Source organism: Chiloscyllium plagiosum, chromosome 16, assembly GCF_004010195.1.
Source record: "Chiloscyllium plagiosum isolate BGI_BamShark_2017 chromosome 16, ASM401019v2, whole genome shotgun sequence".
In the NCBI taxonomy this organism is placed as follows: Eukaryota; Metazoa; Chordata; class Chondrichthyes; order Orectolobiformes; family Hemiscylliidae; genus Chiloscyllium; species Chiloscyllium plagiosum.
Window position 1 is genome coordinate 49,976,457 of NC_057725.1, and position 15,423 is coordinate 49,991,879.

Below are 15,423 nucleotides of genomic sequence, written 5' to 3' on the forward strand. Positions count from 1 at the left end.
TATCACCCTCACCTTAACCTCCTTCCACCTATTGCATTTCCAACGCCCCTCCCCCAAGTCCCTCCTCCCTACCTTTTATCTTAGCCTGCTTGGCACACTTTTCTCATTCCTGAAGAAGGGCTCATGCCCAAAAAGTCGATTCTCCTGCTCCTTGGATGCTGCCTGACCTGCTGCGCTTCTCCAGCAACTCCTTTTCAGCTCTGATCTCCAGCATCTGCAGTCCTCACTTTCTCCCAAAACGATAGACCGTCATCTATTGGCTGCAAGAGTCTTGGTGATGTGAATTTGGACAATTCCAAATCAAAATACTAATGCCTTATTCAGCTTCAATATATCAATCTCATTCATAGCAATCAAAGATAGAGAATGTAAAAATGTTACAGGAAGTTGCATCAGAATAGATAATATTTATATGGAAAAAGTTTCTGGCTGTCCTTATTTCTTTGTTGAGAGATTCCTGCTCTGAGACAGCAGCTCTTCTACGATTCTCCACCTCTCTTATTCTTGTCAATACACCGGACTTGCAGTAGCCTATCTGATTTGTCCTCTCTCGCCAGAAAGCATCAATTAATTAGGGAAGGCAGATCAGAAAATACAGCAAACTTTGTTTTAACCAGCATTTTATAAACCAGTTTTCTCAATAAACTGACAAAAATTATGTATCTCAAATACTGTGAAGTTTAATGTATCATTCTGTGCAATTATAATAGTTTTCTTTAATTTACTTACCTCAATGTAAATACAGTATACTTGTTGTTCAATTGAATGACAACATGAAATATCGACAGTTGATTCAATTTCGAGTCAATTTCTCCTCAAATACCACAATCTAAGGCAATGTCCGAGTAGTCAGTTGAGGATGCGAATGAGAAACCTCTTTGCCGCTAAGTTTTATTTAAGGTACAGTTGCATAATTATTTAAGTATTTAAGCTATAAATAAAGTATAACCGAGATGTGTATGCCCCCTGCATTACGTTTCGTTTACTTAGTGTGTGTTTTACATTGATTATGTGGACCTCTTGATTATCCGGAATATTTGATCAACTGGCATATTCTAGTCTCACAGCTGCCGGTTAATAAAATGTTTGCTGTTCCTGGATGAAAATGTGCTGAAATTCTGAAAAATAAACAACGAATTTCCTTTTTGATTTAATCTTTGATGATTCCTGCTAGGGTATTTAATTGTATCCTTTGGTGCAATTATAGGTTGCTACTCCTGACATAATTATCTGACTTAACCATCTGACAGTTAAATCTTTATTGTTCTATATCTACAGCAGCCATAAGAAAGAAGACCATCTTGTTTCCTTAACTTAAGAATAAAGTGTAAAATGAAAAAAAAAGTCAATAGTGCAAAACCCCTACTTACATCCTGTGGAAGTTTCCTCTTTAGCAGCAGGCTCTCAGTCACGCTCATTTTCTGTTGCTTTTTGGCAGCACTGTGGACAGAATGAGAGAGAAATCTACAATAAATCAGACAAACAGACTGCATGGAACAACGAGAGCCAGGGCTTTACACAATTAATAAGAAATAATGAGAATGTGACTACAATGACAAATGACCACATGATAGATTGAAGGACAAGTTTACAGACATGTGGATTGTAAAATCCTTGTAAACATAAGAGTAGATAAATACATTACCCAAGTCTAAAGGCTAACAAGGTTCACAGTACAATTCTCAGTCTGTAAACTTGGGTAAAAGTTGGAGGCACTAAATATATATGAAACATTCTTAGCTGGAGGCATACGAAGGCAGGGTTCCCATTACAGATTAAAAGTGTCAGGTGTCATCCTCCTGCTGTATGGTACCATATGTGCAAACCCTCTGCTCCAAGTTTCCCTCTCATCAGGAAACACTAGATGGTATTGTCTATCTCTTTGCAGTAACACAGCACAGATTGATAGCTGTAATGATATCACCTCTGTTCTCCCACTTCAAGCCATATACAATGGTGACATTTTTCTTCAAAATTTCTCTTTAAATCTCTTCCTCATCCCTCTGAAGATATTGACTTATTTTCTGGGTGCAGCTTCAAGGCCAAATTACCTTCATCCACACATGAATCTAATTCACGTAGCATCAAAATCCCAAACACTACAGAACTGAATTTTGTGATCCAAATTTCCCACCTTTTAAATTATTGAAAGTAAACTTTCTAATCTGATTCCTCTTTGTTCTTCATAATTAAGTGGCACCAAATCCTCACCTTTTCTGTGGTGATTTTGGACTGACCAGTGATGATCTGGGATCTCGAGCTGAGCGATTGAATATCCATCTATCTTTTGTCTCTGTGCCATTATGCTGGCTCTCAGTTGTCAACTGGGCATTCTCTGATCTCAGCAACCTCTCTGGCATATCTGCTTAAAAATACAAACTTTGTTTCGTTTACACTACTCACTTTCGATAAATAAACATTACATTACATTCAATATAATTAATGAATAAAAACACATTACTGCAAGAAGCTAAATGTTAACCTAAATGTTGCATTCTCTTCCACTTACGTTTCAGTGGAACTGTTTCAGACATTGGCAAATTTATTCAGTAGTACTGTGTCAGCATACTGTCTTTTGACATGGCTTCATGTTGATTACAAATCTACAAAATGCCAAAATTTTGAACGACATTTTTAGCTCTTTCCACACTTTACTCAGATTCCATTGCCCAATTTTTGCTTTTCATGTGGCGAACCTTATGCTTTGTTTCATACATTTGAAATAATACTTTCACAAAATACAATTTTTTAAATAAAGTTTTAATAATGTTTTTAAAATTGCACTGAGACTGGAAGGTATCTATCTCTCTGCACCAGACCTATCATCGTGATGCAGCGAAGATTGCACTCCCATTCCCTTTATCCTGGGATCTCAACTCAGGGACTGTGATTATGTATTTACAAAAATATATGGCCATAAAGGAGGACATAGAGGAGTTGTTGCCAAATTTTCAACTGGCAAGAATGAGATTTTAAGGATTGAATTGTTTATTTACTGTTGGGTGTATTATGACCAGAGAACTACTTTGCACACTGATTATTGTATGAATCCAATTCAATTCAAGATTGAAAATTGGGAAATTTCAAGATCTAAAGTTGACTATGTTTAGGATGATCTTTAAAACTGTATTAATATAAAGGATAGAGTATCTGGTCATTATCACTTTGTTTTGCACAAATACTAAGATTGTTCTTACATTAACTTCAAAAATACATAAAGGGCTGCAAAGAATTTTGCAGCGTCCTGTTTTCACGAAAGGCACTCCATTCATTGCATCCTCTGACTCTCCATAACGTCAGGACCTCCCAGGATTCCTAGCGCTGGCATAATCTTTAAAACCCAGTCATACACCCAGTCAAGCACTTGCAGTCTACTGTTGCCCTATATGGTACGTAGGTAATGAGGCGAGTTCGGAAAAAGAGTGCGAGAAAACATGCTAGGGTCAGAGAGAGAAACTCTGAATGAAATTCATCAAAAATGATCCAGCTGACTTCTGATAAAATTCAGCCCTTGATTTTACTTGCCATGGAAGAGTCAACACTTTTTTTTACAGTGGGATATGTTTTCTTATATAAATTAAAAATTTCTCTCTAAATATGGACTTTATCAGGGGAGGCCAAGTCCAATTGGTATTATCGCTGTACTGTTAAATCAGAGACTAAGGTAATGTTCTGGGGACCTGAGTTTGAATCTCATCACAGCAGATGGCAGAATTTGAATTCAATAAAATAAATCTGGAATTAAAAGAGTCTAATGATGACCATGAATCCACTATTAATTGCCGGGTAAAACTCATCTGGTTCACTTATGTCCTTTAGGAAAGGAAACTGCCATCCTTACATTATCTGGCATCCATGTGACTCCAGACCTATAGTAATGTGTTGACTTTTAACTGCTCTCTGGGCAATTAGGGATGGATAATAAATGCTAGCCTGATCAGTAAGCCTTTATCTCACGAATGAATAATAAAAATAAACTACACCAAACAAACAACAATTTGGTTGAATCTTAACTAGCCCTGAAATGGCCTAGCAAACCACTCAGAAGTACAAAACCTCTCTGACATAATATAGTTCCTGTTGAGCCAAACTTATTTAGCTACTTTATTCAGTAGCATCGGCAAAATGCAAGTCCAGATTCCAGTGCCTGCCAAAGCAGTATATCCCCCTGCCCCCAAACCTCCAATCTCCACCTTCAGCCTCACCCTTAGTGCCTCTGGAAATTCCCAGCTAGAATGTTGATTCAACATCCCATCCAAAGGTACTGGCTCCATCATTATTCCCTCAGTATTTCACCAAGGTCAGTTCAGATAATGCATTTAAACCTTGGTGTAGGGTTGAAAAACGCAACCTTTTGAAATGAGTGCAATAATAACATCCTCAGAGACAAATCATTAGAGAATGAAGAATGACTGAACCGAGGCAGCAATAAATTGGGAAGTATAGTTTGAAAAGTGGAGATTAATGGCCTCATGATGCTGTGTCCCCCAAGTCTATATAAATACAAGTCAACGGAAATGCCTCAACACCTACCGAAATGAGTCCAGCTAATTCACCCATACTGGGTCTAAAACTTGGACATGTGCATGCCTTATGACTCCATCTCTTATTGTACATAACAGTAGCAGGCCAAGCCTTTAGGGGCCTCCACTTTTGATGGTTTGCTCGGAAAATATTATCAATGCACCATACAAATTTTGTGATATTGCAGACTACAGCAAAGGTCAAAATAAAATCCAAAGTACACACAACTGTCAATCATTGATGCACACCAATCATAAATGGGGGAAATATTCCATTATTCTGAAATGATAGCTCTCTAACATGGAAATTAACACACAAAAATGCATATATACAAACACATTAACATACACTCTGCCTACCTGATATGGAAGTCTGATGGAGAACACTGTTTGTTGTAGTGTTTGATCTTAGTGACTCTAGAAGGTTCCACAACTGCTTCCTGAAATTTCATAGCAAAGTAGCAATGAGATTGAGTTCACCCAAATTGTTTCTAGTCTGGATATTTTATATGTGTATATTTGTGTTTGCCTTTGACTTCAGAACATGCATTGCTATTTTCTTTGTGATGTTAATTCCTCGCCTTGTTGGCCATTAAGTTAGTAGTAAGTTAAAATACACAAGTATATTTTATATTAATAGAAAGCTTCTCAATCTGAAAACAACATCCTTTTACATATTTATAATAGAAAAACACAATAAGGTTCTTTGCAGAAATATAGTCAGACAAAAATGATCACTGAATCAATGAAGCAGATATTAAGGGGTTGATCAAACCTTTGGTGAAACAAGATTTAAGGACATCCTTGTAGTACTCACCAAAAGCCTTTGTATACACAAATATATCATCACCTATCTCATCAAAAAACTCATCACCTATCAAAGCATTTCATAGCAACTAGTAGAAGAGATAGAAAAACTGACTGTTATTTAAATTTGTTTAAATCTTTGAGGTGGAAGATGGTTATGGAATCTCTGACTGCGATAAGAATCTGGGTATGCAAGTGGCCTTTGAATAATGAAGTCTATCTTTGGGATTCTAGTCAAAAAGGTGGATTTATCCAGATTCAAAGCCATTTTACAGTGGGTACTTTATTTTTTCCAGTGGATGAAGAATATGTTCTTTTCAAGTATGCACTCAAAATGTTATATTCATGGAACAATTTGCATCAAGGTCAGACAAAATTGAATTTAGACACAACTGGGAATATTGAATTTCAATCTTGAAGAAAATTTGATTAGTCTGGAACGTAGGACCATCTGGTTTCAGAACCGGTTCTCGAAGTACCAAGATGACTGAAATTAGTAAAAGCATAACTCTGATAATATGTTGGAATTCCTGTAGCAGGAGAGTCCCCTTCTCCTCATGTGACATTTCCATTTCTGAAATTCCCTTGCCTGATACCTTATCCAATAAGAATTGTTGAATTTGTGCCAGATGCACAATTAAGGAGACACTGTTGTATGATCCCAACTGATAGTAATACTGGACAGGTCGGATTCAAGAGTGAAACGTGGCTTGATAAATCATAAGTTTAGTTTTTTGTAGTTGAATATTGTAATGACTGAACATATTCACATAGGTTACTAATGACATTTTTAATCAAAAGAATATAAGCTTATTACATAAAATAAAAAAAGACGCAAACAGAACTAAGATAGTTTAGAAAGATCTTAACTTGAACAGCAAAATAAAATATGAGTACTTTTTTCCTAGCAATTTTCTTTAAAGATACTCAAGTGAAGAGTCACTCTCATTTCTTTCCTTAATTTCTTATTTCATTGGCTGTTTCAAGTTTGGATAGTTCATCCAGTTCTGAGGACCCAGATGTCTATTCAATTCTGATGGCCTAGAGACTCCTTTCCAGCTATGACACCCTAAAATCTAAGATTCTCACAACTCACATTGCTGAAACAGCTTTTTAAGACTTCAAAAACAAACATTCTTTCGACTAGGATGAAACTGATTTGCACTGAAATCTGCTCCTGAACTGAACTAAAAAAATGTCTGTTTTCTTTGTATGTCATAAAAGTTGAACTTTGTAAACACTTGATCAATTACCTTCACAGGCATCCTACCAGCTACTTAAATTAAGTGACATCTTGGAAATTCTGTCTTTAATCACTGTTCTAAATTACTCTCTGACTTTTTAAAACCTATCTTCACAGTACTGAAACCACACATCTCTTCTACTACTACTTTAAAATCCAAATTCCCAAACTGCAGCAACATATTATACACTTTTATCTGTCCCAAATCATTTTACTTAGAACTGTTGCCACTCTTTCAAATTCATAACTAGGGTGAAATATATCTTCAATGAGAATAAGCTAACAAGCACTTCAGTCAGAAGTGCCAAGTGAATGATTCATCTTGGCCTCTTCCTCAGGTCTCAGCATCAGAGATGTCAGTCTTTAGCCAATTCTATTTACTGCACATTCCCCTGGCCAAGCTGTTCCTGTACAACGATGACATTAGAAACTATCTGACAGTGTGGACAGTTGCGCAACTGCATCCTGTCCACAAACCGAAGGTCAAATCCAACCCATTGGTCTCCTCTTTATCATCAGCAAACTGATGGAAAGAGACTTTGATGGTGGTGTCAAACAGCAATTAACCTGCTAATTAACAACGGCAGGACCACTCAATTCCTGACTTCATTACAGATTTGGTCCAAATATGGACATAAGAGCTGAATTTGAGAAATAAAGTGAGAGTATCTGCTCTTGACATCAAGTTAGCATTTGACTAAATATGCCATCAAGGGGCCCTAGCAAACTGGAGCTAAAGGGAATTGGGGAAAGCTCTCTGATGGTTGGAGTCATACCTAGAACAAAGTAAGATGGTTGCAGTTGTATTTTGCATTAAATTCATTAATGTGAGAATTATAATCCTCTATTGTAGTTAGCTACACATACTCACTCATGCATTTCCTGCAATTGGGCGAGCTGGAGATTGTGCTCTTCTATCAAGAGCTGCACTTCTTCCTCAGGAACTAAACCCTGAAAACAGGGAGGAAAATATCATAGATTAACTTCATAGTGCTACATATTAAACTAAAGCAGTGAGGAAGGAAGAGGTATAGGGACAAGTGTTACATCTTCTGCGACCGATTGGTGGTGGCATCCTGATGGATGATCCTCTGAATTCAAAGGCTTTTGGAGTGGAAAGAGAGGACAAAAGGTGGACACTATTATTGTCATGGAAAGGAGAAGAAGTAGTGAGGGCAGAAGCATGGGAAATAGGTCAGAAACAGCTGAGGGGGCTTTCTCCACCAATTTAGATTAGATTAGATTAGATTACATTACAGTGTAGAAACAGGCCCTTCGGCCCAACAAGTCCACACCGACCCGCCGAAGCGAAACCCACCCATACCCCTACATTTACCCCTTACCTAACACTACGGGCAATTTAGCATGGCCAATTCACCTGACCCTGCACATCTTTTGGACTGTGGGAGGAAACCGGAGCACCCGGAGGAAACCCACGCAGACACGGGGAGAACGTGCAAACTCCACACAGTCAGTCGCCTGAGGCGGGAATTGAACCCGGGTCTCAGGCGCTGTGAGGCAGCAGTGCTAACCTCCGCCCACCGTGCCGCCCATTCTCAAGTACTCAAATTTCTCAGTTGATTTCTCTGTTGAAGAAAAATAAATACATATCACGAACATCCCTGTTACACATCTATTCCAGTGATGCTACATTCCACCACCAAAAACATCTTCACTCCCTAAGGGTATCTTCCTATGCTATTGTACTTGCCCCTTTACCTCCTCTCTCCTCATTGACTAAGGTCCCAAATTCATCTTTCAGGTGAAGCAGTAACTTATTTGAAACCCTCTCAATATAGATTCACAGCATGCCTACAATGTGGAAGCAGCCCATCAAGTCCACACTGACCCTCCGAAGAGCATTCCACCCAGACCTACCCTCACCTCCCCCACCCTATCCCTGTAATCCTGCATTTCCCCATGGAAAATCCAGCTTGCCTGCACATCCCTAGACACAATGAGCAATTTAGCATGGTGGGCCCACCTAACCTGCATAGCTTTGGACTATGGGAGGAAACCAGACTACCTGGAGGAAACCCATGCAGACACAGGGGAAATGTGCAAACTCCACACAGTCACCCGAGGCTGGAATTGAATCTGGGTCCCTTGAGCTGTGAGGCAGCAGTGCTAATAACCATTGAACCACCTTGCCACCCCATATAGTCTATAGTAGTGAGACAAAATACAGACACTTTCCACAACATGTCTGCTGTTGTCCTCAAGCATGACACAGACCTTTCCATCTTTTGCCATTTCAGAACAAAGGTTAATTGTCATGCTAATGTTTCTGTCCTGGGCCTGCTGTGGTGTTTCAGCAAAGTCTAACACAGGATCCAGACAATTTCCAATTAGACACTTTACAGCCTTCAGGACTAAAGACTAAGTTCAACAAGTTCAGACCAAACTCTGTCCCAGTTTTCATAATATTTTTCATACCCCCCCACCATGTATCTTGTTTGTATGGTTTTGCTGTCAGCAGAGATCTTTTTTCCTGCTATTAAGACCTAGCATTCACCTATATTTCATTTATCTTCTGTTCAGGAGCACTTTTTAATCATCTATCCCACTTGCTCCCCTCCCCTTTCTCCACTGCATAAAACCCACCACTTTCCCAGCCATTTAATCCTGAAGAAGAGTCATAACAGACTCGAAATGTTAACTTTACTGTTTCTCTTTCCACAGGCTATGTTTCTCCAGAACTTGGTTTTATTTCAGCTCACCAGCATCTGCATTACTTTGCTTTTACTGGAGTAAACAAAAGTTTGAATATAATTGAGGGCTTGGGTAATTTATATTTTGATACTAATATATAGTAAGAGACTGGGTCTTGGCTCAAAGTGCATGACAGTCAAGACCAGTCCAATTCTTAGTGAACAACTACACATAAGCACCTGTCAATACAGATCACTGGACAGCCACAGATAGAAGTCTCTAATATCCTATTTTAAAAATGTTCTCTTTCTTTCCAGCTTTGTATGGCACTTACTGATTTTTCATGAGAAGAGGATACCCAGGACATTGCAGAAGTGCAGCATTCTCTTAGCTCAGGTTTTTTGACGCAATTTTCAAGCTCAACTTGACTAGTTTCCTTCAAGTCTATCCCTGTTCAAAGAATAACATAGAAGTTAGAGTCTTTTTTTGATTGATTAGATTGCCCATGCCACCATTCTGAGGTGTCTCCATACTTGGGCACATATTTAGACTTTCCTCTTAGTCATGTGATTGAAATTAGGATCTTGGCATGTGAAATACATGGGTACAATGGAACTCAGTCAGACTGCACCAGCATTTGTCTGTTTCACATTGAGCTGTTAATTCAAAATGATCCTTGTGATTTACAGAAGCATTCATGCATTTTAAAACCAATTAATTTCTAAAATGGAAGGATCCACTACTAAGAGTCACGAATCAGAATGCTACACACCAACGTAAATTTTGTTTGTTATAACTTCTTCACTTATTTTCATTGCTAATTGTCAAGTTTCGCTCCAGAATGTTTAACAACAGAATGACTGAATGAGTATCAGCACAATGTTCCTGGGGAGGATATCAGGATCCTCAACTCACCAAATACAAACAGCCCTTTCAGCACTCAAAAGCAATTGGGGGCAGGAACATCAGCTGCAGACTGCAAAATTCTAACTAAGGTACTCATTAATCAGGTCAGGTCAGCTCTGGGATCAGTGATTCACCCCAACTAAATCTGTGCTGTACCTGGCAGGACAATCACTGAGAGCCTTCCACTTCTCATGGATCTGATCAGCTATGTGCAGGACACGGAGTGGACGTATACCTCATCAACCTGGATCAGGAGAAGACCTTTGACAGAATATAGCACAGCTGCATGTGGGACATGCTCTCCAAAATGGGCTTTGAGTAGGGAATCTATAATTGGATCTGACTGCTGTGCACTATCATTGGTGCAATTTCAATTAATGGGTGGGAATCAGAAAGCTTCCCGATAAGAGCAGAGTCAGGCAGGGCTGCCCACTCTCTCCTGCCTTGTTTGTGTGATATATGGAGCTTTTTGCCAAGTCCATCAGGATGGATGCAAGTCTGAGAGGTTCTGTAGGTCAAAGACTCCCTGTATATGGATAACATTGCAGTTTTCCGCTCAGACCAACTGTCAACGTGCAGATTCATGAGCATGTCCAACCAATTTAACTGGTCTTGGGAGCCAAGGTAAATCGAGGCAAAAGTGAAGCCATGTTCTTTGGGATCTGGGCTGATCGATCCTTCATCCACCTTACTGTCAGGACAGATTACCTGAAGGAGCTCGCAATAAGGTTCAGAGGGGGCGGGCATGCACTAAAACTTGGGAGGAGCATATCGCCAAGGTGACGCAAAATTGGGCTTTTGGGAGCACTGCTCCCTCTCCACTACGGGTAAAAACCTGGCCATCAAGTGTGAGGAGGCACTCTCTCTGTTGTTGTACGTTGTGTAGGTCTGGCCCATTCCCAGAACCTGCGCCATTGCAGTTAACTTTTATTGGAATGTTATTTACGATTTTGCAGGATTTAGACTAAAAAGGTTCTTATCATAGTGCCAGTGGAAAACCTGAGCAATTTTTACTCTCAAGCCCCATTTAAATATCCAGCCCCATTAAATGATGACTATCATCCAAAGCCTGCAGGAGACAGGTCTGGCAAATCACAAGGAAATCTTAAAACAACGTAACTTAGCTCGGGCTCTTCTGACCCCAATCCTAAATGGTTCACACATTTTGAAACTAAATTAGCAGAGTCCAAATTATTACATCAGATCTAGACATTCAAATACTTGAGGCCCCATGTGCAGCAGCTGATGGTCTAGACACCAAGAGTTAAAATGATGGGGAATGAATAGTGCCTAATAGCCATTGGGAGTTTTGTTTTACTTTTACTTCAAGTTATTTTTAATAAGTGGTTTCACCTGTAGCATCCAAGACCAACTCCTCTAGACTCCAAGCTTCAGTGGACTGATCCTTCCACATGAACTCCTCCATCTCCTCTAAGTGGAGGCTGATGCATAGGGCCGCGATGGTTCTCGCTACTAATCGTGAAGATTTAGGAGTAAAAAGTTGAATTTCGATATTACTCCTATGTTTTTGTCCCATCTGTAGATCCTGAGAAAAAGTCAAGGCAGAGAGATCAACCTCTCTAATTGGGGACAATTATATTTGAATTTATTTATTTACTCCAACTTATGTTCTGCTTGGCAAGTTGAGGGATACCAGTGCTGGAAAGTAGAACATTGTTTGACTTTCTGCCTTGAGGCACCAATACTGAATGGCATAAAGTTACATTCATATTTACCCAAGAAATTCTTCTAAGTTAATCAAGTACAACATAGATTAAATGCTTTCTTTCCAAAATCCCTTAAATTGTTCTCACTTCAGCATGGACCGGCAGTAGCAAACAGAATCCCTTAAATTTGGATCAGCATGCCAAGACCAGTTACAATATTGGTTAGATGCTCCATCTCTGCCAGGGTAACATTTCTTTGGCTCACCTTCTATTGTGCAAATTAACATTTATGGCATCCAACAGGTTTGAGTGAGACCGCAAATCTACATTGACTTTTATCCTAAAGTTTTACAATTATTCATAACTGTGCTGAAATTCTTTAAATTCATTTAAATTAGAAGAACTGCAGCCAAAAATCCCAATTGTTTAAGACTACATATAAATCCAAGAAACAGATTTAAAGAATTGCATTTTCAATACGCTACCATGAATTTTCCAGGCTTTAATATCAATCCGTACAATCTGATCTTGGCCAGATAGCAGTTTGGTTCTACAGTTGGTCTCAACACTCTTTAATTAATGAGAAGAAAATCAACTCATCTTCCTGCTCCTGATCCTATACCTTTCCAATAGTGTGTTAGGGAACGAGTAGGTGTGGAAGTTCCATGGTTCAAATGGCCTGAGACACTCATTGTCTAGGTTTACTCATGTGCATTTAGGTGATGTAACTGAAAGGCCAACCAATGTCCATAGACCTATTTTCCAACAAGAACACAAATTCACCCAAAAGACAAGCAAATTGACAGGGAGTGTAAATAAATGCCAATATTTTGACTATCTATTTGCACTGAAACTAAATAAATCACTGTAGTAACTCAGAGGAATACTGTGTCACTAAAAGCTGCCTGCTTCATACTTGGAAATCAATGTGTATTAGTGAAAAATAGTTGAAATAGTGTAATTATTTTCACATGATTCACAATGTTCCTTTAAAAATGAATTAACTTAGATTACAACTTAAATGCCAACTGATTGTGACTTACGTCTAGGGCTGATGTTGAGGGGGAATGCTTGTTGTCGTACCGAAATGCAAGACCATCCCCAAGATTGTGTCCCCACATTTCAGATCCTTTTGCAATGCACTTTACTCTCATTCAAAAGGGTGCCAGACAGACTTGATGACAGCTCTGCTGATATAACACTTTAGATGTGTGAAGGTTTGATCCCTGCTTCATCCAGAGGTGAACCATGTCATAAAGTAGGTAAGATACAGGAGAAAAAGCGGAAACTGTCAGAAGAAATTTACATTCCTTGGACAGTTCCCAGCTCAAAAGCCTACAGTCTTGGAAGAACAGGTGTCATGACCAGATAGAATGTAAGGTACACAATTCACAAGAAAAATTAGATAAAATTTTTAAAATAATCAATAGAATAACAGCAATGCTACCTCTGGCAATTTTATCTCCCCTTCGGCAATCACACCTTGCTGTTTGCGGAAAAGCAACACCTTCAGCATAGAAGAATCCTCCTTATCTCCTGATAGCACCATTTCAAACTTTGCTCCACAAGTACTAAGATAAAATAAAAAATTAAACAGTTCCATCAATAAGAAAATGGGAGCTTTATATCCCGAAAGTCTCACTGTCAGTTTCATTTGATTTTCCTTTTATTTTCTTTGTATGGCACACAGCAAGTAAAGGATGTTTTTCTAAATTGATCAGTCAAAGCAAAAAGGTTTAGAGAATGTGAGAAATCATATAGGTTGAAGACAAGAGGTAAGTAAGTAGCAATTAAATGGCAAGTACTTTTACAGTGATTTCAACCAAATGACTAGTTGTGCCAAGCTCGACCAGATGCTCTTTTTGTAATAATACTCAATCTTTGATATTTTGCTGGTTTTCTTCTGATACTTGAGAAGTCAACTCTAAGAACAGGCTTTCAGACCAGGTCACTTAAGTATTCTTCTGACCTAGAAGAATATTAACTAAATTTAAGCAATGTTGCTGTGTATTAAAGCCCCTTCTGTCATACTGGCTGCAATGGCAGCTTTCCTGAAACCCGAAGACTCTTCTGCAGCTGAGACTTAAGCTCATCTGTATTAGAAACTGTTGGAAAGTATCCTGTTATGACTTACGGTCTAGGTTTACAACAGAAAAGTATCCACTCTTAGGAGAAACTACAGGACATGCATCACTAGGGATTGCATCCCAGCATAAATCACTTTCATGGAACATTTTCAGTGAAAATAGTTAGTTGAAAGGCATAATTTACCCAGTCAGTACAGACTCCAAGGCTGACTTTGCAAAATCACTCTTGGTTACTTCTGATGTTTTTAATATTCCAAGTGTAGACCCTGTGGCAGGCAAATCTGTCAACATTAAAAAAAAACAGTATTGAGCATTGAGATAGATGACCAACCATGATCCAAGTAAATGATGAGAAGGCTTGCTGAGCTGAATGGTCTACTTGCGTTACAATGCTCTGATATTCCTAAATTAGTGTTATGACACCAATCAATCAGAATACAGCACTGAGTTCACAGTATGTTATATTATGTGCAATATTCTTATCCGGAACTGTCCTGATCAACCCATCATTTCAGTCTGTTCCTGACTCATTGAACCTATCCTGTTTTTCTTTCTCTCTCTAGTCTTCCCATCTATATTCATGATTCTTCAAACATCTGATGTAATTTCAACAATATCCAGTTCCCTGATTCTAACTGCTTCTTCTGCAGAATGAATTTCCAATCTTTCTCTAGAGTTCCACCCCTTGAAAGTGTTCCAACAGCACTCAGGTTCTTCCTTCAATGGAGGACCATATAGTCCCTATCTGCCATCATCTTCAACCACCTGGCTAAGCTTGATTTCCTATTGAACAATTTCCCCTCAACTTGGATCTTGATCAGATGGGCAAATGGGCTGAGGAGTGGCAGATGGAGTTTAATTTAGATAAAATATGACATGCCACATTTTGGAAAGGCAAATCAGAGTAGGACTTATACACTTAATGGAAAGGTCCTGCGGGGGCGGGGTTGCTGGACAAAGAGACCTTGGAGTGCAGTTCATAGTTCCTTGAAAGAGGAGTTGCAGACTAGGATAGTGAGGAAGGCGTTTTGAATGCTTTCCTTTGTTGGTCAGAGTATTGAGTTAGGAGATCATGTTGCAGCTGTGTAGGACATTGGTTAGGCCACTTTTGGAATATTGTGTGCAATTCTGGTCTCCCTATGGAAAGAATGTTGTGAACCTTGAAAGGGTTCAGCAAAGATTTACAAGGATGTTGCCAGGATTTGAACTATTGGGAGAGGCTGAATAGGCTGGGGTTGTTTTCCCTGGAGCATCAAAGTCTGAGGGGTGACCTTATAGAGGTTTATAAAATCATGAGGGACATGGATAGGGTAACAGACAAGGTCTTTTCCCTCGGCTGGGGAGTCCAGAACTAGAGGGCATAGGTTTAGGTGAGAGGAGAAAAATTTAAAAAGGGACCTAAGGGGCAACTTTTTCATGCAGAGGGTGGTGCATGTATGGAATGAGCGGTCAGAGGAAGTGGTGCAGGCTGGTACAAAGACAACATTTAAAAGGTATCTGGATGGGTATATGAATAGGAAGGATTTAGAGAGATATGT

The 15,423-nt window shown here is 39.1% G+C and overlaps 1 protein-coding gene across 3 annotated transcripts in view; it reads right to left on the bottom strand.

Annotated features, from left to right (window-relative positions):
* The window catches only part of LOC122557884, a 59,233-nt gene that overhangs the window by 6,628 nt on the left and 37,182 nt on the right, over positions 1-15,423 (bottom strand). For 2 of the 3 annotated variants that reach the window (XM_043706061.1, XM_043706064.1), the window contains exons 13-20: positions 14,070-14,166; positions 13,246-13,369; positions 11,485-11,677; positions 9,560-9,675; positions 7,445-7,524; positions 4,884-4,963; positions 2,212-2,365; positions 1,371-1,440 (exon numbers count right to left, since the gene is read on the bottom strand). In XM_043706061.1, the coding sequence (XP_043561996.1) occupies positions 1,371-1,440; positions 2,212-2,365; positions 4,884-4,963; positions 7,445-7,524; positions 9,560-9,675; positions 11,485-11,677; positions 13,246-13,369; positions 14,070-14,166 (914 nt within the window). The remainder of the gene's footprint in view (positions 1-1,370; positions 1,441-2,211; positions 2,366-4,883; positions 4,964-7,444; positions 7,525-9,559; positions 9,676-11,484; positions 11,678-13,245; positions 13,370-14,069; positions 14,167-15,423) is intronic. The other variant, XM_043706063.1, reaches the window with a different exon arrangement.